This window comes from Ruditapes philippinarum, unplaced genomic scaffold (genome assembly GCF_026571515.1).
Source record: "Ruditapes philippinarum isolate M1 unplaced genomic scaffold, ASM2657151v2 ctg6661_1_1_1_1, whole genome shotgun sequence".
In the NCBI taxonomy this organism is placed as follows: domain Eukaryota; kingdom Metazoa; phylum Mollusca; class Bivalvia; order Venerida; family Veneridae; genus Ruditapes; species Ruditapes philippinarum.
The window spans coordinates 101,446-126,154 of NW_026855106.1; the positions used below are offsets into that span (position 1 = coordinate 101,446).

The window sequence follows — 24,709 nt, forward strand, 5'->3', positions numbered from 1 at the left end:
ACCATGGCTAAACTAATTAGCCCCAAACTCAAAAAAAACCTTGGTGTAGACATGTCCACAGATTCAGACTACAATGCACAGATCACAATATTTTAACATCAAATGCAAGCAAAAAATTAGGATTCATCAACGGGCTATAAATATATAAAAAAAAGTAATAAATATTTTTTTTAGGAACAAGCTCATGTAAACAGTAATATATATAGTATAATTGTTGTGTTAAAATAAATAAGTACTTTTTATCTTTCCCTCACTCTTACAACAGATATATAAACAATATTTAGCTCCATGCATTTACAAATAAAAACATTTTGAACAATGATTTGAAGTTTTCAAAGTCTTTCACTGTCCTGATAATATTCATTTTCAGGTTTTTAGTCTCTCTCGCACCATTTACTTATTCTACGTGCACTATTTCTGCCTATAACACTATTTTTTTATTCTATTAAGGTCTGATTTGTTACTTTGGACAAAAATAATACATCCACAATCAAAAGTAGCTAGGGGCTGTGTAAGCGTTATAAAATAATTGTTTCCACAATAATTCTTTCGCAATCCCACAACTGCATGCCCGTTTGAACTGACTTAATTAAGTTGGGCAGGGTGGCAAATTAGCTAGGGAGTTTTTTCCATATTATAATGTTTTAAGGGAAGAAAGAGTACGTATGGTAGTCGGAGGAAACCTGTATTCGGCGTAGGGATAAGGGGTGCATATGTTAAATTTGGTCAACATATGTGGGGCTTGAACATATGGTTGGAGATTAATTGCAATTCTTTAATATTTGAATTCTTTTCAGCTGCGATATTTTAGAAGCAAGCTCTCAGTACTTGGACGATGATATAAAACAAATTCTAGTGTTCAGTAAACATCATCTAAAGGTTTTAGTTATTAAATGGGCATTATTTTTTTAAGTTGAACGAATTTATTAAAAGTTGGGTACTTTATTGAAGTAAACCAGTCCACGTAAACGGCGCAAATTTATTTGTTTCTCCGCAATTATGTCCTGTTTAATAATTTCAGCCAATCAGAATGTTGGATTGTTTCATGAGCAATATGGCGCCAAATTAAGATTGCGGGAATTGGAGAAAATTAGGTAAAATATCTGAACATGCTTTATTACAAGAAAATTAGAATTTTTACCTATGACACTTTTGTGATAACAAAAACAAGCCATATCGACAGCCGTGCTGCTGGTTTTACTCCCTAGCGACGTGGTTGAGTGTTCTACCGACACGGGCATCATAAATAATGATCATAATTTGGGTTTTTATCAGTTTATTTGTGTTGCTGTTCTGTTTGTTTCTCCTAACCAGTGGCCCATTTGTTTATTATTTCAGGAGAATTGATTTACATCATCACCATGGAGACAAGACATCAAAGGAAGAGAAGTTTGCACAGCTCTCCCTGCAAAAAAGCAAGGTATGACAGCTGAATCAATAGATCTATTTAAACGTAACCACGGATTTGAATCTATTTTTTTACATTGGTCAAATCCGCTTTAAATAACATCTAAAGATATCTAATACGAAATTAGGCAAAGCCTATGAACGGGGAAGTCGTTAAAAATTCCTTTCATTCTTTCCGTTTTAAAGGTGTCATTCGGTATTACATACATCGCTTCCGTTTTCACTCGGAACACTCGGCATTTATTATTTATCCGAAAAGTTGAGATTTGTTCCGTTATCGGAATACCCCGCCTATTATCATTGAGTTACATTGTAAATGGCGGCGCCCGACTAGAACTTACACTGAAAATTTCATTGGTAGGTATAGAATTCTAGCAATCCGGTCAACTCGTCCCCTGGTCAACTCGTCCACTGGTCAACTCGTCACCTTTATGGTCAACTCGTCCCCTACTTTTGGTCAACTCGTCCTCAAAGAGTCAACTCGTCCCTAATATGGTCAACTCGTCCCCTACTTTCGATCTATTCGTCACTATTATGTTGTAAATCAATGTCTTTAAATAGTTCTTTTATGTAAAATTAATAATGAATTTGATTGGTATCGAAATATTAATAAAATAACGTCTTTTTACGTTAAATTTTAATGATCTTTATCTAAGCGCACGTGCATAGCTTTGATGTCAAACTACAAAGACAGGTGAGTTTGCAAACATTCAATTAATGTTTAATTAATCGGAGTTTTAATGATAATTAAAACTAAAATTAGGTACAACTCTTTGATTTTTACCTCCTCCCTGAATGGATTAAAGACTGACGACAGATTAACAGAAATTAGAAGTGCTAAAAACTTTATGTCGGTGCGTATTGATCTCATTATAGAAGGATCAATTAAAAACATGATAATTGTTTGTTGTGAAATTGTCAATATAAAAGTTGCCCTGATAAATATAAGGTCTTCCTCCACCAATAAAGCTGGAAAAAAATCGACGAAAAAATCTCGGCGGGACGCTCTAGGATGGCCCGACTTGAGTGTACGGTCGCCCATATGGGCTTTCCGGCGGCGACCTTAAATAAACGCATTGAAAAAAAAAAAAGATTTATTCTTAAAATCATATTTGCGTTGTACGTTATATCAACATTGGATTATTTTTTATAGTGCATATTAATAATTTCTTAGAATTCCATATTGTTGGATTATAGACTGCATCTTATATAGTGTATTGGAATAAAAATTGTCAAAGAATTTTTATTTGTTATTATCTTTTTGTAAAGGGTATAAAGCCAAATTTAATGAATTTATTAAGTTTCTGATTTTTTTAAATTGCATTTCATTGTAATATTATGGTCCATTATCATAGGAGTTGTATATACATACATACCTGTTGAAAGAGTTAGTATTTATTTATTTATTTTTTTCAATATTTTTTTAAAATAAAAAAATCTGTACAATAATATTTGTCGTGGATATTAACTGATTGAAAACATAAAGTAATTACCAAATATTCAATTGCCATTTAATAATTAGTAAAGATTAATATTAAATTTCCATAAATAAGTCTTTAAATTGATCTCAAAGAGGAGCTGTATAAAACCGAGTTCTTGTATAAAACAAGTCAACATATTGAATGTATTATTTGTATTTAATTCAACATTTTCATATATTTGACCATACACCATCAAAAACAAATTCCACATTTGAAAAATAAAATTTTATAACAACCTTTGGCACGATTTTCACGCGATTTGTATAATTTCAAATTAAAGACACGCGTTCTTTAAATATATAAATACGTATCCAACCACAGAGGCAAATGTGTCTTTAATCCTATTATCAAATTACTATGTGTTTACTTTAATAACCAAAGGCACGTGTCATGATATATTTAATTAACAACAAAAAAACTCCAGATTTTCGCATACAAAAAGCGTCAAAATATGTCCAATTCAGTAATTTTATAATATATTACTTTAACAGTCTATAATAATTTATGAACTATATGAAAAACAAATAATAATAAAATATAGGGGACGAGTTGGGGACGAGTTGACCAGGGGACGAGTTGTCCAAGGGACGAGTTGACCAAAAAGGTGACGAGTTGACCAGAGGACGAGTTGACCAGGGGACGAGTTGACTCTGAATCGAATTCTATATATTTTTTAATTCTCTTTTTATTTGATTTTCTTTTAAATATACACGTGTAGTCTATAGCCGGGCAAGCCAAAGCCCGGACCCGCTTCGCGGGTCCGGTCTTTGACTTCCCCGTATTAAAAGGCCCATATCAAAATGAAATACACCAAACATGCACAGTAATCATTCAAACTTCCTATGTAAAATGTTACAAATCAGGGGTGTAGCTAGGTCTTGAAAAATTATACGCAAAGCGAGGCATGAAGTGCCGAGATGGGGAGCGTGCGGGAGGGGGTGTCCCCCTCCCACTGGTGGGGGTACGGGGGTCTCCCCGGGAAAATTTTGATAAATTAGATGTTAAATCCGTGGACTCCAGCATGTCTTGAAGCAACTTTTGCACGTAAAGCATGGAGCATTCTCAAGTCATTTTATCCCCATAAATTGATAAACATATAGCTGCTCGTTTTACATTTTAACTTTTTTTATTATAACTTCAAACAGATTTTTGAAGAAAAAAGGAAGTGTACGCCTTGTTGTTTTCTTATTGTAAAATTTAAGTTATGATTTACCGATAAATTCAAATCGACTCAAAAGTGTGTCGATTTGTGCTATAGGAAATTAGTCAATTAGGGAAAGACTTCGCATTTTCCGATAAACGTAAAAATGTAAAATAAAGAAAGTGCGATGTCTTTCAATGAAGGACTAGTTCAACTTCAAAGATATTTTTTATCAGACAGAAGGAAAGTTCAGTTTTGTACTCTTAAGTGTTGTTGTTTTTAAAATTCTGTTCATAATTTAAAGTTTAAAACGTAGAAATCGTTACGTATCCATTAATGTTTTCTCTTGACAGTCATTTTCCACTGGGTCCTGGGCCCTTTTAATTGTGAAAAAAGTGCCATGATGCCATTATTTTTCAATATAAAATAACACTCTTGTGTTGGAAAATGCCTTGATTAAACCTCTTACTAAACAGTCCCAAAGTTAAAATCTGCATATTGTAAATTTCATAAAAACAGTTTGAATGTGTTTCCAATGACTCCAGTTTCATATGTGTAAATGTCTAGCAACCTCCTTGTGGTGAAATTGAAAGTACAATTTTTGTTTGCATGAGAAACTCTGTGTTTGGTCATCTGTACATCAGAAAACACTGAAGGGTAACTATATGGAATTTAAGAAACTCGAACATGTTTCAGATGAAAATATACATGAATTTATTAACTGATACATTGTACAAAGTCAGGGCCTTTTCACTAGTTTTGGGGAAGGCGCCCAAGCCCTTTTTGTGGGGAAAAAATGTGCGGTTTTAATACTTTTGGGGAAAAAAATCACATTTTCCACTGGCAGTTTAACCGTTATTACTATAAATAAAGACTTATTTAAATCATACATTTGGGGGAAATTTCATAATATATTTGCATATTTTCCCCCAAACACACTTATTTTAGGAGCTTTCTGTCCAACATAAGTTACAGGGATTTTTTTACAGATCAATTTATTGCCACTTTTTATTTGCCTAAGAATACATTAACTCATATTTCCTAATTATAGAAAATTTACGTATGACATGTGAGGGTTCTTGATTTGAGGTATCCCTCTAGTGGGTAATTGAATAATTAGCTTTCATTGGACAAAAACATTGATCTATTTTTAAACAAGAAAGTTTGTTAACAAGTTTTTTTCTTCGATGTAACATTTCTCTGAAAGGGAAAATCTTTGCAAGAAGGGGAATTTTAGACTGTTTTTGGGTAAAAAAGGTAGTAAGTTGGCTTGGGGAAGTAGCCGAATACCGGCTACAGTACAGAAGGGTAAAAAGGCCCTGAAAGTGCTAAGGGTTTTGACCTTTAATCATTAATGCTTTGGAATCTATTTTACAAACATTTTTCTGATGTTTAGAAAGTGTAAAAAATTGTATGAAATATATACACATAAATAATTATGTTTGTTATATTTTCATATAAGAATGGAGCTTGACTTTGGACAGAATACACCTTCACCAAAAAGAATCAAACTCCATGCAGTGATACCACCTGAAAAGGATAGCGCTGAACTTGATGCAGATTCTTTTACAATCAAATCTTTTTATGGTAAACGTGAGAAGATTCACTTCCCCCATTCTCCTGGCAGGAGAAAGGCAGTGGATAAAGTTTTAGAGAAATTATCTGATGAAAATACGGATTCGGAAAATGAAAGACTTGCCCTGAGGAAAAGGGATGGTAAAAACAGAAAGGGGGAACTTAAAAATCAAGACATGTCAAAGTTTGAGTTCCATTCATCAGACTCTGGTGATACTGAAACTGAAGATAAATCGAGGCCAGTCTTAAAGCAGAAAAACATTGGGAGCAATAAAAAAGTTCCATTAAATGTTACGAAAGTTAAGAAAACTCCAAAAAGTAATTCCAACCAGAAAGTGTTGGCTAAATCAACAGGTAAAATACCAAATAAGGTAGATAAAAGTTTAGAACAAGAAAGGACACCTATGACCACCGGGAAGAAATTCTTTAAAAATCGATCCCCTGCTTCAGCGGATAAATGTTTTGGTAATTTAGTGATTAAGAAAGGTTTTGAGTTAAAGTTTTACCCAAAGAGATTAGACTTATCCAAAACAGGCAGCAATAAGCCAAAAAGTGCAAGTAAAAAGGAGAAGGCAAAGCCTAAACCTGTGGAAAAGGTAAAAGCTAACAAGGCTAAGTGTTTCCACAAAGATTCAGTTTTCTTTGTTGAAGATAACTTTAAGCTTGATGGAACTGAGGTTATTGATTCTACTGAAACTCTGGACACATCAAGAAAAACAGTTGTATCTTCTTCTGCAGAGGAGGTTGTGAATGAGAAACTAGATTCCGGTATTGAAACTGCAAATTCAAATGACTTATTCAGTTCACCTGATACTGTGGCTACAGATACTAGACAGTTAGATAACATAGTAAAAGAATCTGATGAATGTTTGACTGATGAACCAGAAAAAAGTTCTGAAGTTTCAAGCGAAACAATGAGTCTCATAGGTGTCGGTTCGGAAGATTTATTCTCCAGTAGTGGTCGGAGCACACCGGTCAATGTCATAAGTGGAGAATGTACTCCATCAGAGCTAACACCACTACAGAGTTGTAATGGATCTCCAACAGGGTCAAGTGAGGAAAGTTCTTTGGTGTCAGGAACAGATGGCTCAAGTAAAGTCAAGCTTTTCCCAATATTTATGAAGAAATCACCTTCAAGTTCTAGTCAGTTAAGCAAGCTCAAGTAAGTTATTATGCTTTAACTTTTCATCACTTTTTCATTGTACTCATATAAATTAAGCTTTTGTTTTCTGTTAAAAAAAAAAAATCACCTTTAACCTGCTGTGCTTTAAGCTTATTGACCTTTGCCACCAGGATGAAGCCTGATCAAACTGCACGGAGTTTGCTGACTAAACTTTAAATATTCATCTTGATATCTCTCCTCCCCCAATTGATAATGGATAGTTCCATGAAAATGGAAGATGGACAAGTCCATTTTAGAGATTTGGGAAGTTAAAGGTGAATTGGTATTATTTTATTAAATGTTGGATCAGTCAAGAATTTATTTCAGTGTTTTCTATGATTGTATTCTCATTTAATATAGACAGTGTTCACTAATAAACTCTAAACAAATTTATGATTCTTACACTTGATGTGAATCACTGAGTGTAATGAGAGAAACTGTTACTTGCACTAAAATGTGGTAATATATATAAATTGTTGTGAATTATATAAAAACTTAGTAAAATTGTCAATTTGTCTCGACAAATTTTGTTATATATTATAATAATCAGGTTCTTAAGAAAGAAATATTAAGAATTTACATTTTAATGACATTTTTTTACAGGGGAAATTCTCCACGAGGTACAAGGTCACCAGGAGGGTCAAGTGTGAATTCACCATTGCTGAAATATGTGAAGAGCAAAGACAGCAAGGAGCAAATGATTATTGTAAGCATTCTTTAGCCAAAAAATATTTTAAAAAAGGTTTGTTTCTGGTGTCTAAGGTTGGCAGTTTAAAAAAATGTATTGGTAAGGAGATGTTTTTGGTTTTTTTGAGGGCAGCATATTGTTATTGGTTGTCTATATATATGTTTACCTGTTGGTTTTAAAACTGTAACTTTATGACTTGGAAGTCTTACTACCTACCCAAATCGTATTGCTAAAAATTAAGAAAAGTGACAAAACACAAAGCCATAATGCCATGCATTAATTTATTGTGCTAGTGTTACGGTCATGGGTCAATGTCATAAATTTGTTATTTAGCAAGTTTTAGTTCGGAATTTTCATCATGGCAATTGATTAAAAAGATACCGTATGATTTGTAGTTGTGGCACAATATACCTTGAACTTGAGGGTTCAGCAATGTTTATTCTATATCACTGTTTCTGTTGTCTGATATAATGTCCTGACTCTTTGCAAATGTTCACTTTTAGAATTGTTTTCCAATGAGTTGATAATTTTTCTAAACACAAGTCACGATAGTGTAAAAGATCCATGTAATTATGTCTAATAAACTTCTCAGTTTTTTTTTTATTGATCTGTGATTCCTTTTTTTAAACAGTACATTAAATTAGGTATAATCTACTGGTAACATTTGTACAAAATTCAATCATTTTATAAATATACATTGTATCTGTAGGATGCTGGTCAGAAAAAGTTTGGAGCTACACAGTGTGAAGTGTGTGGGATGGTGTATACAATGTGCGAGCCCGCAGACGAGGGGATGCACGTAAAGTTCCACCAGAGCTTACTCAATGCTCTCAAATTTCCTGTAAGTGTTGTTGTTATTGTATATTAAATTAAAATCGTTGAATTAATCTTGCATTGATAAATAAACAGCCACATGGGTGTATTTTTACATAGTATAACCTGTCGGGGTTTTGTAGATTTTACAGCCCTCAGTGTCTATTCTAGGAATTCAAAAATAGGGGTGATTTTCCCCCCTCTATTTCAAAAAAGGGGGCGATTTTCAAAATAAAGGGGTGCCAATATAAACTGCCAATGTTAAATCGTCTGCATTAAGTTTACACTGAGGCGTTCAATCTATGAAATAATTCAAACGAAAATATTTATTAAGGCAGCAGAAGTTGTCCCCCCTTAATTTTTATACGAAAACAAATTAAAGAACTGTCGGGATTGATTATAAAGGGATTGACAATACAAACAATCGACCTATCTTTCACGTCTAGATCAGAGCCAAGCTAGGAATTGCCTCATTTTTCTTGATTATTTACTACACTAAAATGGCGCCCAACTGTAAGACCTAGCACACTAGTACTGGTCGGTACGGAACATTCCGTTAATTTCCTTCAACTCATGTAACCAGTACCATACGGTACTAAATTATTATAATTAGCTTACAGTTACCTCCCTTCAGTTTCCGGTGTAAATGTAAACAAAACAACCAAATATAGTGCGGGATGGAAGTTTAACGATTTTATTAACTTTTTTTAATAGATGCGCGATTTTCACGCACATGATTTTGAATTGTGCGCGATCTGTAAAATACTAGCTTGAATTGAGCAATCGTGCGTCCTAGAATAGACACTGAGCCCTACTAGGCAAATGTAAAAAGACAGTATTAGTTCTTGTTGTACACATAAAAAAGTACATGTGTTTATAACTTTCTTATTTAGAAAAAGCTGTTTCCCTATATTTTAAACCAAAACAGACAATTATGCACAAGAAATGTTGGTGGAATATAGAGTTATAAGCTTGTTAGTTGTGAGGGGTAAAGCTGTTAAATCACTGCATTGGCTTCATGTAGCCGATTATTAAAGCATGTGGTGCTGTTGCTTTACGCTTGTCAGAGTTTGAAATTTTTTTTTTATTTTTTAATTTTTTTTATTATTTTGATATTCAAAAATAATACTTTGGTCATCTGTTAAATCTGAGATTTCTTAAAATATGCATAATTACAGTGTACTAAACTTTTCTGCTTTTTGATGATCTGTAACTTCTGTTTCATCAGAATTTATCTGTGACCTAAATACTTACTTTGCATCGGAAAATTGTGACCTTTCTGGCAGTTATTTATCTCAGATGAGCCATCCAGGGCCATTATGAACCTCTTGTTAGAGATTTCATTAATTTGCATTAATTTTTCACTTGTTTTCGCGAAAATTTATTTTTACTGGAGAGTTATTAAAATTTGTATATTTTACATATTCTTGACTTCTTATTGTGGTCTTGTAAAGTCTAAATACTATCTTTTATGTAATTCATTGAATAAAGAAAGTTTAAATTGAAATACAGGGTTGGAAGAAGGAACATGTGGTACAAGAATTTATGGATACAGGCAGCCGTATCATAATGATCACAACAGAGAGCCCCAAATATGCTATAAAAAAGGTAATCTAAAATATATCCTACATAATTATTTATTCACTGAAAGATGCTCAGATTTAACTTTTTTGCCACTTTTATGAACAGTCTTCAAGGCTGAAATAGTAATTTTTGATAAGGTAAAAAGTCATTTGAATAAAAATCCTTCCAAACGAAATTATTGTTTTTATTTTAGCAAATAACAATGCATAAAAAAATTAAATTGTAATATTCGTGAAAGTACAAATTATAATATTCTTAGGGATACAAATTTACGATTTATATATTTTGAAATTATTGTAGAATGCTTCAAAACCATTTACTCATTTCATACATTAGTAAAACATTTTGACAAAAATAAATTGGATTTGAACCTAAATTTTGCTTACTATTCAATCATCTACAGTAGAAACCTTGTTAAAGACCATCCTTGTATTAAGACCACCCTGCTTTAAAGACCACTTTGGTTAAGACCCACTGGTGGCCTTAGTGTATTTGTATTTCGACCATCAAGGACATATGTCTGTAAACATCATTTTATCTTTGGTAACATGTACAGAGTAAAACAGGAAGGGTCACTATCAAGTTTAACTGTTATAGGTTGAAGAGATTAACAAGGTGATGGGTGAAGAACTTGGCTTTCCAGAACCCAACCTGACTTTTAGATCATCATATAAGGTAATGTACTATGATGACATCTGTTTTTACCACCAACAAACATTTTATGGGTATGGACTATATAGGAATCACTGTGACTAGTCCTGAGTGTTTTGATGTTGTTTTTCTGGAACATCTTGAAAAACAGAATAGATGTTGACACTTGGTTAGGATGAAGGATCAGAGTACAGCTACATGTAGTATGTTATAATGATTTTCATTATTAGCAGATTGGCAATCGATATCATAGGTTGAAATGCTGTTAACATTGCTTGTAATTTTAGCTTAAAGATTAAAATATCCACCTTAGGCCTAAAAAAAAAAATTGTTCTGTTCGGGTCACCCGACCCTACCTAATAATATGCGCCGACCCTACCGTTTTTTTCGTGTCCAAAAAAAAAAAAAAAAAAAAATCCATGAAAATACCGTATTATTGAGGTACTCAATGAGCAGTGTGAAGGGCAATTCAGGCGAAAATTTCGCTGTGTATATTCCATTTCACTCTCCCAATTGATCAAAGAGAAGTCAACATCGCCGATAAAATCTTAATTCCCAAAGAGTAATTACTTGCCGATGTAAAGAGCAGAGATTGTATCCGCCCATATGACGACTGCTTATTATCATTATCCAATCAGAGCATCGCTATATACTACCCCTCTACCTGTATGCAAAGCGATAGACCGCCTACTCTAAACAGTAAATAATGAGAGCATCGGCCCGAAACGGGTATATTTTGCGAGTTTAATACGGGATTTGGCGATAATTATAGATTAATTTTTTTCCGATCATCTAAACACGTGCAAATCTTCCCTAATTGATATACACGCGGTGTTTAACCGAAGTAAAGGCGATGTCCAATGGGTTTTTCACGGCTATCACAAAACTGTTAGTGACAATTCGCAAAAATCTTATGATTGGTATGTTGTAGACAGTGAGAGTGTTTTGCATTGTTATCTTTGTAGAAATGCCAAATTTGACACAGCTTGTACGCACGTGGGCACGACATCCTAAAACTACGAATCATGATCGGCATGCGACATATCGGTCGTATATCATGTGCTCATGTATATAACAACAAAATTTGTCAGGAAAGAAGTGTTCTTATTGTTTCAATATATACATATTTGTTTTAATGTCATAAATATGACGCTCAGATTAAGATTTATTAATATTGTAAATTTCAAAAAGCATTATGTATAAAGATATTACCGAGTTTAACATTTCATGAAAATAAAGGGAGGTAATTAGAAATTTATTTTCTATAATTTCTCAGTCGAATTTTTCAATAAGAAATGAATTTATATAATTTTAGTGATCAAATATAATGTGCACAAATGTTTGCAGTACATATTTTACATATTTTTCGATATTTGAAAATTGTTTTATAAGCATAATTATATGCACATAAATATGACAATACAACATAGAAGATCATAAAAGAAATTTCTGTAAACAGAACAGGATAGACAGATTTTATTAATCATTATCCAATGTAACTTTATCTGGAAAGTAAAAATATAAAGTTAATTTATTCATCATAGTTTTCTTACACATTATTATCAAAAATATATGAGAAAGCTTATAAATAGCTGATAAATAGATTGTGTTTCTATTCTAGTTAAAGGATGTATAGACATGCATGTTAATGCATAAACATTGGGATGTTTCCCTTCTGACGATTTTTCACGAGGAAGTCACTTCTCCCTAAAATTTCCCCCCAGGATGAGCCCTGGGTACGGCACAGGTTTTAACGCCGCTCTTAGTTACAAAATGGCGGATCACATCGTCAATATTTGTAAAACGGCGTGTGATCTTCACCAGAAGAACGCTGAGAGTTTAAGATTGTTACACCTGAAATGTCTTTTGAAAACATAGAAGGGATGTATTTGTGCCACCCGGGAGGGATGTCAGAAATTTCCAGATCTAAATTTCAAAAAAAAAAAAAAAAAAAAAAAAAAAAAAATCCGACCTACCCTACCTATTCCTTGAGAGCATGTTACCCTAACAAAACAATTTTTTTTTTTAGGCCTTAGCCAAATCAGTTGTTTATCTGTTGCCTTAGATAAAAATGAAAGCCCTGTGCTTGATTAACTTTGATGGGTATTTTAACCCATTACCAGATATATACGCCTTTCTACGCCTTTTTCACCCCCCCCCCCTTTTTGCTTTCTCAAATGGTGAAAAATGCCTTATTTAGGCCCCCAGACACTTGTTTTTGTTTGAGAAATGTTGTTTAAAAAATGATCACTTTTTCGGCGCGGCCCCCCATCCAAAAGATACATCAGGGGGTTGCCAGAAGGGGGATGTGCCCCCTTGTGTTTGGGGGGTTTGAAGGGGGGCGGAGTCCCCCTGATCGCCAAGAAAATTTTGGACTTGTGGGAGGCTAAAAATGGCCCCAGGTCGATCATAAGATAACGTGTAACCAATGCTGAAAAGCCTTTGACTCTATCTCAATCCATTGAGAAGTGGCAGCACTTTGAAATCAATTTTGAAGGAAAAAATCAACGATAGTGATTTTTGGCAATTTTGAGATGTCCCCTCGTTGCCATGGTAACAGGAAATTTCAGACTGAGCATGTTGTTACAAAGGCAATGGTCCAGTCAACATTTGTGCCAAGTTTGATTAGTATTGAAGCAGTTTTTATAGTTTTATAGCAACTTGAACTTGTAACGGGAGACTTTTCAATGAAAACAGCCATTTTTTACAAAATGCTCATGGGGTAATGGATTAATGAAAAAAATCAAAAAATCTACAAAACAACATTTTTTTTTCAAAATTATATGTTAGGCCATGTTTTAACATCGAAAAACGCGATTTTGGGTAATTTCAGGTATTTTCATCATTTTCTGTTAACCCATTACCCAATATACACGCCTTTTAACTCCTTTTTCACCTCCCCCCCCCCCCCTTTTTGCTTTCTCAAATGGTGAAAAAAGGCCTTATTTAGGCCCCCCAGACACTTGTTTTTGTTTGAGAAATGTTGTTTAAAAAAATGACCACTTTTTCGGCGCTGCCCCCTTTCAAAAGATACATCAGGGGGTTGCCAGAAGGGGGATGTGCCCCCTTGTGTTTGGGGGGTTTGAAGGGGGGGGGGAGTCCCCCTCATCGCCAAGAAAATTTTGGACTTGTGGGAGGCTAAAAATGGCCCCAGGTCGATCATAAGGTAACGTGTAACCAATGCTGAAAAGCCTTTGACTCTATCTCAATCCATTGAGAAGTGGCAGCACTTTGAAATCAATTTTGATGGAAAAAATCAATGATAAATAGTGATTTTTGGCAATTTTGAGATGTCCCCTCGTTGCCATGGTAACAGGAAATTTTAGACTGAGCATGTTGTTACAAAGGCAATGGTCCAGTCAACATTTGTGCCAAGTTTGATTAGTATTGAAGCAGTTTTTATAGTTTTATAGCAACTTGAACTTGTAACGGGAGACTTTTCAATGAAAACAGCCATTTTTCACAAAATGCTCATGGGGTAATGGGTTAAATGATTATGATCGTAAACATAGAATATTTCCAAAACTTGTTTTTTCTGGACAATTGTGTATATTTATATTTCCAAAACTTGTTTTTTCTCGACAATTGTGTATATTATTATATACATATAACATGTATAATGTGTTTTTTTCTCGACAATTGTGTATATTATTATATACATATAATGTGATATGAATTCAATATAATAAACGTAATTCATTTCAGGCATTTATATTTGTGTCGGAGGAGAAGAAGATAGAAGGTTGTTGTGTCGTGGAACCAGTGAGAGAGGTATCATCTTACATTAGAACTTTACAACCTCTGCAGGGCAATGCCCTTTGTGCGGCTATGATTTTGATAGTTGCTAAAAGATAATGGTCTACAAAAAATGTTAAATTTATTGTAAAATTTGACTTTAGGAAGTATAAATACTGTTGTTGTTAAGATGTTATTGCAAAACAGAGGGCTGTTCTATAAAGATTGCACTGGATACTGATACTTTGGTGGGTTTAAAAAAAAGTTGATATTCTTTCGAAATTAGTAAAATTCTGTTAGTGGAAATTTTGATCATGGATAAAGAAAATAAGTGCAACAAAGTATAATTTCTACTACAGGGTTGTTTAAAGGTAATAAGGGTTCATATTTTAGAAGAAGAAAAAAACATTTATTTCCACCTTACTCTCGGACAAAAATAAATTTATTGAATCCATTTATCTTCTGTCTGGAATACTACATGTAAGTGAATGAAAAAGAAAGGTGTAGCAAATTTACAAGCTTAAGTTAATTTAGATTAGACAATCAGAACTTAACATAGAAAAATTGTTCTGATGTTTTGTTATCAATTTTGAGCATAGTTCACGTTTCCACATACATGCAGGTGCTCATAAATAATTGGCTAACTGTTATCCTGCAAGTGTCAACTGAATCAACCAGTGCAGACCAAGATCAGCCAGCTCATTTCTGATCATGGTCTGCACTGTTTTCCATAAAAAATGATGGTTTTGTCCTGATTCAAAGATGGACTAGTCCATGTAAGATATTTAGTGTAGAAAGGGTTAAAGAATGTTTTTTTCAGAACTGCAGTACCATTGTTACATATTGAAAACAAACATGATTATCATTAAGGGTTCAAATCATACCAGAGATGATTATTTCATGTAAGACAACTATCTAGGTAGCTGTTGAAAGTGGCTGATTCTACAAATATATGCATGTGCTCTTGTCTGAAATGATGTACATAGGACATATTGTGGTATTTCCCCATCATTTATAACTTTAAAATGGATTTACGACCTTAAGGTGACAACGGAGTCAATTATCACTGAAAATACCTAAAATGAGATTTTTTGCTAAGTAGATTTATCAACCTTTTCTGAACACATTCGTGATTTAATTTTGGAAGCAGTTAGTCCAAAAAATGTGTTTTTAAACGTTTTAAAACGGTACCTATACTATTTGTATCTGCTATTCGCGTAACCTGTCGATTATCGATAACGCTCCGTCCCCTGTTGAGGCATCAATGAGGGAAATCGGTAGTTCCATATATGCGTGAATTACAGGTCCATACTGGTCCATACTGCTCGTAATACATGTATCGTACAACTACCGTACATCTTTTATGAATATCTCAACATTTAGCCTTTTTTTATATATTAAAAAATTGTCGGCCAATGTACGTAACATAATGTATGAAACATAAATAATTAAGCATAGCGGCAAATCGCACGACCACGGGGTTGATTAAAAATGTAGTTGCTAAAATATCCATAATGTGTGAGAATAATTTGTCTGTCCCGTTAATCTGATAGATATTACATTGAGTTGATAGACTTTTGTACGGATTCAAGGGTTTACTTTACATTCAACCTCGTTTTCTAACAATGTCAAGTAAAACAATTAACAACAAAAACAGACAACATTTTTTATGTGAACGCCTATATGACTTGTGGTAAGGTGTCCCTGACAAATTTCTAAACCATTTTAGATTGTCTAAGGATGATTATTTCTCTATGAATAAAAAAAAGATATTAAAATATATTTTCAGTGAAAATAAATTGTTCGCCAGTAAATCGGTCACAGTACTAATAAATCTGGGACAAAGTATGAAATTTATTGTCTATCCCGGTAGAAACTGGATCTTTATGCCGTGCATAGATGATATTCATGATAATAGAAGTCAAGAAGGCCAGATCATAATGATCGAGTAATATCTTTTATTAGTCCCCTACCGGTTTACCGGAGGGGACTTTAGGTTTACCCTCCGTCCGTCTGTCCGTCCGTCTGTCCGTCCGTCCGTCTGTCTGTCAGTCCGTCCGTCCGCAAAACTGGATCCCGCGATAACTTGAAAAGTACTGAAAATATTTTTATGAAACTTGGTATATGGATAGATGGCAGTATGGAGATTATGCACGTCTTTTTCTTTTCTTCCTATGTTGAAAATTCTGGTTGCTATGGCAACAAATAGGCTGAAAATATGGCAAATTTTACACATAAACTGGATCCAGTGATAACGCAAAAAGTACTGGAAATATTTTTATGAAACTTTACATATGGGTAGATGGCAGTCTTGAGATTATGCACGTCTTTTTCTTTTCTTCCTATGTTGAAAATTCTGGTTGCTATGGCAACAAATAGGCTGAAAATATGGCAAATTTTACACATAAACTGGATCCAGTGATAACGCAAAAAGTACTGGAAATATTTTTATGAAACTTGACATATGGGTAGATGGCAGTCTTGAAGTTATGCACGTTTTTTTCTTTTCTTCCTATGTTGAAAATTCTGGTTGCTATGGCAACACATAGACTGAAAATATGGCAAATTTTACACATAAACGCAGGCTTTCAAGCGGGCCCTACTTTTCCTTCTTTTCCTACTTTTCCCTACTTTTTTTGTTTGACCCCTACTTTTCCCTACTTTTTACTTGAAATGCCCTACTATCCCTACTTTTTTAAGAAAAAAGCTCGAGGATAATTGATAAAAAAATCCAGTATAAGCAGTAGATTGATTTTGATATAATCTTTATCTCAAATTTAATAAGAACCAGATGCAAGTTTAATTGTAGGAAAAAGTTGATAGAAGTAGGTCATCAGTGGTGCAAGAGGGGTTCCATGATGAGGATGGTTTTAGCTGACATGGCAGAATCAGCGACATTAGGTGAGTTTCCTTCTATAGAAATATTACTTAGTGTTCAATTATATTTTATGTTTCATTTAAAAATTACAATATGTTTTTGTACACAGACTAGCTTCTCAATTGTTTTATTACAAAATTACAATATGTTTTTGTACACAGACTAGCTTCTCAATTGTTTCATTTCAAAATTATAATATGTTTTTATACACAGACTAGCTTCTCAATTGTTTCATTTCAAAATTATAATATGTTTTTATACGAAGACTAGCTTCTCAATTGTTTCATTTCAAAATTATAAAATGTTTTTATACACAGACTAGCTTCTCAATTGTTTCATTTCAAAATTATAATATGTTTTTATACGAAGACTAGCTTCTCAATTGTTTCATTTCAAAATTATAATATGTTTTTGTAAACAGACTAGCTTCTCAATTGTTTAATTTCAAAATTATAATATGTTTTTTTAAACAGACTAGCTTTTCAATTGTTTAATTTCAAAATTATAAAATATATTCTCAATTGTTTCCCAATGATGTTTATGCTGAGGGACAATACTTGCCAAACATCTTTGAGCATATATAGATTTTAGACAATGTTTGGCATATTGGCAAGTATTGAAGTTTGCTCACTGTGGATCATTTTGTCCTTGAATTTTCATTGAATGAAAGATACTGGAAAAATGTAGTGAGTGTTTCTGAAAAATATGTATGCTTAATTAGATAGAATTTGATAGCTTTAATATGGTGAGGGATTAGGAATCTTTATCTTATAACAGATAATTTAAGATAAACTAACTGTGTGTTTAGGCTTTCAGTGTGCCAATTATTAGTTATAACCATTAAAAATGTGAGAGATTGTTGTTGCATCCAAAGTTTACTTATCTCTATCTTTAAATATATATATATAATATGGCATAAATACTCATCTCTACCTTGGAATTATCTGAGACTTACTTACATTTCTCACAAGTGTCATTAAGTTTCTTTTTAAATTCCATTTTACTAACAATTTATTATTTCAGGTTCATTAATTTATAAAAAATTAACTTCACAATGCCACAAGGACTCACAAAATTTAACAATGCATGGTTAATGCAAAAAGATGAAAATGGACATGAACTCCATTCCTAGTGTAAAAATGACTCTAACTATGAATACAGTGGCTACTGTTATCTCTGTTGCAAATCTGTCCAATGTTCAAATAATGGAGTCAAGCAAATCATGTTTTAACACCTATCCTTGTTCTAGCCTGTGTTTCACATATTATGCTAGCTCAAAAACCATGTTTTTGCACATAACATTTTTCTTGTTTGTATTTTATAACAACCATACTATCTTAAACAAGGTTTTAACACATTTCCTGTTTCTAGTCTGTGTACAAAAAACATGCTTACTATATGTTTAATGTTGCTAAAAGTCTGTGTTCTGATAGTGATATATTCATTGTTTATAATTTTCTGTTATTATTTGGAATTGGATCTAATAAAAAAATACCAATTCCAGGTTGATGTCCAGATTCATCCCGTTGTGGAATCCCTATTGTGACACTGGTGACTGGTTTCCTAAATGAAAAAAATGCCATGGATATTAGTTGATAAGGGTCTGTATTTGTTTTTGCATCAACTTTGGAAAAAAGGTGAGAAGAGAGTCCTACTTTCCCTACTTTTAGGCTCTGAAAATCCCTACTTTTCCCTACTTTTTTACAAAAAATTTCCTACTTTTATCCCTACTTTTTTGTTATTGGCCACTTGAAAGCCTGTAAACGGAATCCAGTGATAACTCAAAAAGTACTGGAAATATTTTTATGAAACTTGTTTTATTATGTTTTGTGGTCGATATTTTCAAATACAGACTTCATCCTCAAATTCATTATAAATGGCAATACACAGGAGTGTATGACAATTAAAGAACTTTTTGAGGGACCGGTAGGGGACTACTGTATTGCCCGCAATACTATCAAATGCTTGTTTCTATTAAAATATGTGAAGCATTATCAATTTGGTGGAAAAAAATATATAATATCCCGTTCTTATTTGTACATCTACCATGGACTTTAAAAGACTGTCAGAAGCTCAGTTTTTAGCTCGACTATTCGCAGAATAATCGAGCTAATGCAGTCACCCATTTGTCGGCGTCGGCGTCCCTGTGGTTAAGTTTTTGTATGTAAGCTGGTATCTCTATAACTACTGAAGGGAATGGATTGAAACTTCACACACTTGTTCTCTGTGATTATCTAAGATGATTGGCACAAGTCCCATAACTCTGATTTGCTTTTTTTCATAATTATGCCCCTTTTTCGACTTAGAAATTCTTGGTTAAGTTTTTGTATGTAAGCTGGTATCTCCTTAACTACTGAAGGGAATGGATTGAAACTTCACACACTTGTTCTCTGTGATTATCTAAGATGATTGGCACAAGTCCCATAACTCTGATTTGCTTTTTTTCATAATTATGCCCCTTTTTCGACTTAGAAATTCTTGGTTAAGTTTTTGTATGTAAGCTGGTATCTCCTTAACTACTGAAGGGAATGGATTGAAACTTCACACACTTGTTCTCTGTGATTATCTAAGATGATTGGCACAAGTCCCATAACTCTGGTTTGCTTTTTTTCATAATTATGCCCCTTTTTCGACTTAGAAATTCTTGGTTAAGTTTTTTGTATGTAAGCTGGTATCTCCATATCTACTGAAGGGAATTGATTGAAACTTCACACACTTGTTCTCTGTGATTATATAAGATGATTAGCACAAGTCCCATGACTCTGATTTGCTTTTTTACATAATTGTGCCCCTTTTTCGACTTAGAAATTCTTGGTTAAGTTTTTGCGTGTAAGCTGGTATCTCCATAACTACTGAAGGGAATGGATTGAAACTTCACACACTTGTTCTCTGTGATTATCTAAGATAATTGGCACAAGTCCCATAACTCTGATTTGCTTTCTTACATAATTATGCCCCTTTTTCGACTTAGAAATTCTTGGTTAAGTTTTTGCATGTAAGCTGGTATCTCCATAACTACTGAAGGGAATTGAATGAAACTTCACACACTTGTTCTCTGTGATTATCTAAGATGATTGGCACAAGTCCCATAACTCTGATTTGCTTTTTAACATAATTATGCCCCTTTTTCGACTTAGAAATTCTTGGTTAAGTTTTTGCGTGTAAGCTGGTATCTCCATTACTACTAGAGGGAATGGATTGAAACTTCACACACTTGGTCTCTGTGATTATCTAAGATGATTGGTACAAGTCCCATTACTCTGATTTGCTTTTTTGCATAATTATGCCCCTTTTCGACTCATGAATTCTTGGTTAAGTTTTTGCATGTAAGCTTGTATCTCCATAACTACTGAAGGGAATGTATTGAAAACTTGAAGAGTTTGTACCTTTTCGGACAAATTTTATGTATTCATATAGGTAAGCATTATTATACTCAATGAAACACCCTTGTGACAAATTTTCGAATAGTCTAGCGTTACTGTCCTCCGACAGTTCTTGTTTGTTATTTTATTTTATATTTTAACGGAATTTCATACACGAATACACAGGCAGAGTGACACTGGTATAATACAATAATAATGCTGATGATAATAATTTAATAAACTTCAAAAAGGAAACAATTAAATACCCCGCTAGCGGTGCGCAATGCGTTCCATTTCCCCCCACTGAGTGCCTCATATTTTACCGATAGTCACGTGACATGTGCGACAGATACCAGACGGAAAGTAAATCACGTTAAGAATTGAAGAAATTTCGGCTATAAACTGATATTAATCAGCAGCTTTTTAATTGGTCAGATGTCACTGGGTCATAAAATGTTGTTAGAGTATGTTACCGCAACTTGTGACCCTCTCTGGTGCGATTTGTGTATTATGCAATTATTTAGCGTGAAACGTAGGGGTCCGAGAGAGAACAGCCGATTTATGACACTTCGTTTGATGCGGGTCGGACTAACTTTGAATCGGCATAACTTTTTTAAAAATCAAGCAATTAACATGCGGTTTAAAGCACATGAAAGGAAATTCATTTACGGAGGGAACCGTGTCAGGGATTTTTGTTTGCTCAATCAGCGACTTAATTATCTTTAATTACGTAATATGTATGGTGAAAAAAGTCGCATAAAATGTTTGACGTTACGTAATATTTTTTTGAGAAAAGATAGAAAAAATTTGAGACACGGTTCCCCAGATAATATAAGTATGGTTATTTTCCAAAAGTTTGATGACAAAAAAATAAAAAATGACTTTGATATGACGATTTAAAATTTTAGGATTTTTATTCAAAATCAATCATTTACAAAGGCATTTTTTTTCAAATATGTTATTTTTTATGATGATCAACGATATTTAATGCACAAAGATTAAATAAATAACAATTATTACTAAAATAACTTAGTTTAAATGACATTTATGTGAGTACCACGGAAAGTGTCTGTTGTCACCTTAACATTGTTAATATGAAATAAAACCAGATAGAATGATTCTGAATAAAAATAAGAGTAAAATTATGTTAATTTTCTACAAATAGGGTTATAGAGTGTTACCAGACACACAAGCTAGTCAGTCCTCTCAGAATCACCCCGGACATCGACCATGGTGTTGTAGCGACGAGGCGGAGCCAGTACAGATCGGTATAAGTCGTATCTGGGTGTACAGTCAAGCTAGGAGGAAAGGCATTGCTACCAAACTACTAGACTGTGTTAGGTACGTATAACTTGTACATGTCCTAAGTGTATAGTTAACAGACTCCCCAAAGCAATTTTCATCTCACTTCTACCAGAATTTCAAAAAATTGCCTTCAGGACTACAGGTGACATAAAAATCAAGGCAAATGAAGGAATGAAATTTATCTGTAATTTTCATATCATACAACTCATTAAACAAATAAATTGTACGAATATATATGAATCTTGGATTTGAGGTCATTGTTCAAGACCTACAACCCTAAGATAGGTTTCACTGATTAACATCCCTTTGTGAACTTTGGGGAAAAATTTTGGTTCAAGTCTTTATGTACAATATGTATTCTGGAGGTATTCATTTTGGAACTTCACATACATCTTCAAGGTAATAATTGAAGGTCTGTGATGGCGACCTATGAATCAAGCATGGATGAGTACTGAATTATCACATGTTATGATATTTGGTAAGGTGAAATTTGATCTGTGACATATAATCTCTGACAATGAGACTAATGGTCATTTTGTCCCCGTAGTGCAAGAACGGGTTATGTACTTTTAAATTTAATAGGAGTTAACCAGTTATTGCACTAAGATGATGATTTGTCATTAACTACTGTTCTGGAAAACGTGGGATGAGTAGTCGGTCACATGTGTAGAAATTGTTAATTTCTAGTTGATTTTCTAGGAAACTTGTTGGGTGGACCTACAATCATGATATGGCCAAAATATGTTAAAATCAGCTTTAAAAAAAAACATCAACATAAAACAAACATGACATTAATTTAGCCAAGCATGCTGCTTCACGCATAGCACTCACAGCATTTGTTTAATGTGTAAAGTTTCTTTTTTTTACATTTACAGACAATGGTCTATATATGGAACTGTGATACCAAAACACAAGGTGGCCTTCTCTGACCCTACACCGGACGGAAAACTTCTAGCCACAAGATACATCGGCACACCGACTTTCCTCGTTTACAAATATCATTAGCCATTGTTTTAACTTTCTGGTTACGAGCAAGTCAAGTGATGTTGTTACTTATGTGTTTTCGCTGTAACGTATTATAACATGTTGTAATAGCTATGGAGTATTTTTCATATTATTCGAATAAAATAGAGAATATTGTGAAAAAGTGTGAAATTCTGAAGGGTTGTATCTCAGCTCAAGTTTATTGTAAATCTCTGAATTTTTTGTATCTTCAACAAAATGACAGAACATAGTTTAAGATAAGACATGTAATAAGATAAATATGTGATTTATAAAAATAAACAGAAACTCCTTGAAAAAGAGGGGACCGGGTTTAACCCCTCAAAACGTTGGAGATAGAAAAGTTTGTGTAGTAGATAAATATTCAAGAAAATGGTCACAATAGTGATGAGATATTGTTTCTACGTAGCTTTAAACTTGCATTTTCTAAATGTTATAGTGAGTTCAATGATATTAGGACAAGATAGATATTATTAATGGTTACTTGTACAATAATCAATATTACTAGTATCGCACACACATTTTTTTCCCCAGTGTTAAGTTTGATCCTAATAGTTATTGAATAGGTTTTAGCGCTAAAACATATTTCACAATGAACACAAAAGATGAAGAAACATCTACATAGCCTCTTTGAAATATTTGTAAATTTCTTTCTAATACAAAGTTTTGGTCATTTTGACAATTGAGGGATTATCAAATCTTTGGATTCAGGTGGCTTACAGAACGTCCATGGTTCTACTCAAAAGCCAGTTTGTCCCTATTATAATGTTCCAAGGGAGGTCTTCCTCCACCAGTAAAGCCGGAAAGTCGCCTTATGACCTCTACTGTGTTGATGCAACATCAAATCCAATCTAAATAAGAAAAACACAATTTTTGCTTTTATACATTTGCGATTGATCATTTGTGTGCTAGTAAAACACACAAAATTTCCCAACATTAAATAATATTTGCAGTAATGGACAATTGAATGGTATCTTTTTTACTACCTTCAGTGTATGAATTTATCAAAATAATGTGACAAATTTTTTTACAGAATTTTGAAACTTGTATTCAGAAATTTGTTTGTTTCTGTATTTGAAATTTAATTGCAATAAACTTAAGAAATGCATACATTTATGAATACAATACTTTGTTCATTATTAATTCAAGTTTAATTATTACATATACACAATGTTAAGAGTTTTGCACAAAGATGTGTCAATTAAAGACTTAAAGCACTATATCGAATCACATATTATTATTTTATGGTGATAATGTTATCTACCATGATATTAAGTTGGATTGAATTTTTGTGCAATTTTGCAATGATTTTAAAAGGTTTTTCGAAGACATTTATTTCATTGCACATCAGAGTATGTTTTCAATGAATGATATTCATTTTTGGTATGTTATTTGTTGCGTTAGTTCAGAGGTGAGCTACAGTGATCATCAGATTTATGTTCACAAGCTTCGTAATACTTATTGTGATAAATAACAAAACAATTTAGTGCATGAAATATTTGTAGGAAGCTTCTGTTAACACCCACTTGTCAGCTTCTTAAATATGCCATCTACATGGTTTGAGGTGGGAAGCTCTGGTGTGGAAAACTGAAGAGCCACCATGGTTCTCCTGTTTGTTGTATCCTTTTCTTTTTTTTTTCGTCTTTTTGCCATCAAATAATGGATTGATTCTTTTGTTTTAATTTAGTTACATTGTTACTGGAAGCCTGATGTACTGGTTATTGTTTGTTTAAATAGATATGAGCCGCGTCACAACAAAACCAACATAGTCTGTTTGCGACCAGCATGGATCCAGACCAGCCTGCGCATCCGCGCAGTCTGATCAGGATCCATACTGTTCGCTTACCAACTCTATTACAAATAGAGAAACTGATAGTGAACAGCATGGATCCTGATCAGACTGCATGGATGCGCAGGCTGGTATG

The 24,709-nt window shown here is 33.4% G+C and overlaps 1 protein-coding gene across 1 annotated transcript; it reads left to right on the forward strand.

Annotated features, from left to right (window-relative positions):
- Positions 1 to 962: 962 nt before the first annotated feature.
- LOC132742120 (N-acetyltransferase ESCO1-like) lies at positions 963 to 24,633 on the forward strand. The gene is made up of 10 exons (XM_060730442.1): positions 963 to 1,094; positions 1,339 to 1,420; positions 5,492 to 6,766; positions 7,370 to 7,472; positions 8,164 to 8,295; positions 9,780 to 9,875; positions 10,449 to 10,526; positions 14,208 to 14,273; positions 21,643 to 21,818; positions 22,658 to 24,633. The coding sequence occupies exons 2-10, from the start codon at positions 1,362 to 1,364 to the stop codon at positions 22,785 to 22,787; spliced, it is 2,115 nt and encodes a 704-aa protein (XP_060586425.1). The 5' UTR covers positions 963 to 1,094; positions 1,339 to 1,361; the 3' UTR covers positions 22,788 to 24,633.
- The last annotated feature ends 76 nt before the right edge of the window (positions 24,634 to 24,709 follow it).

Excerpts from the sequence above, each read along its gene's own strand:
- LOC132742120 (XM_060730442.1), top strand. The coding sequence starts at position 1,362 with ATGGAGACAAGACATCAAAGGAAGAGAAGTTTGCACAGCTCTCCCTGC. Across the intron at positions 6,767-7,369 it reads AGTCAGTTAAGCAAGCTCAA|GGGAAATTCTCCACGAGGTA; the intron begins GTAAGTTATTAT and ends ATTTTTTTACAG. Across the intron at positions 8,296-9,779 it reads TCAATGCTCTCAAATTTCCT|GGTTGGAAGAAGGAACATGT; the intron begins GTAAGTGTTGTT and ends ATTGAAATACAG.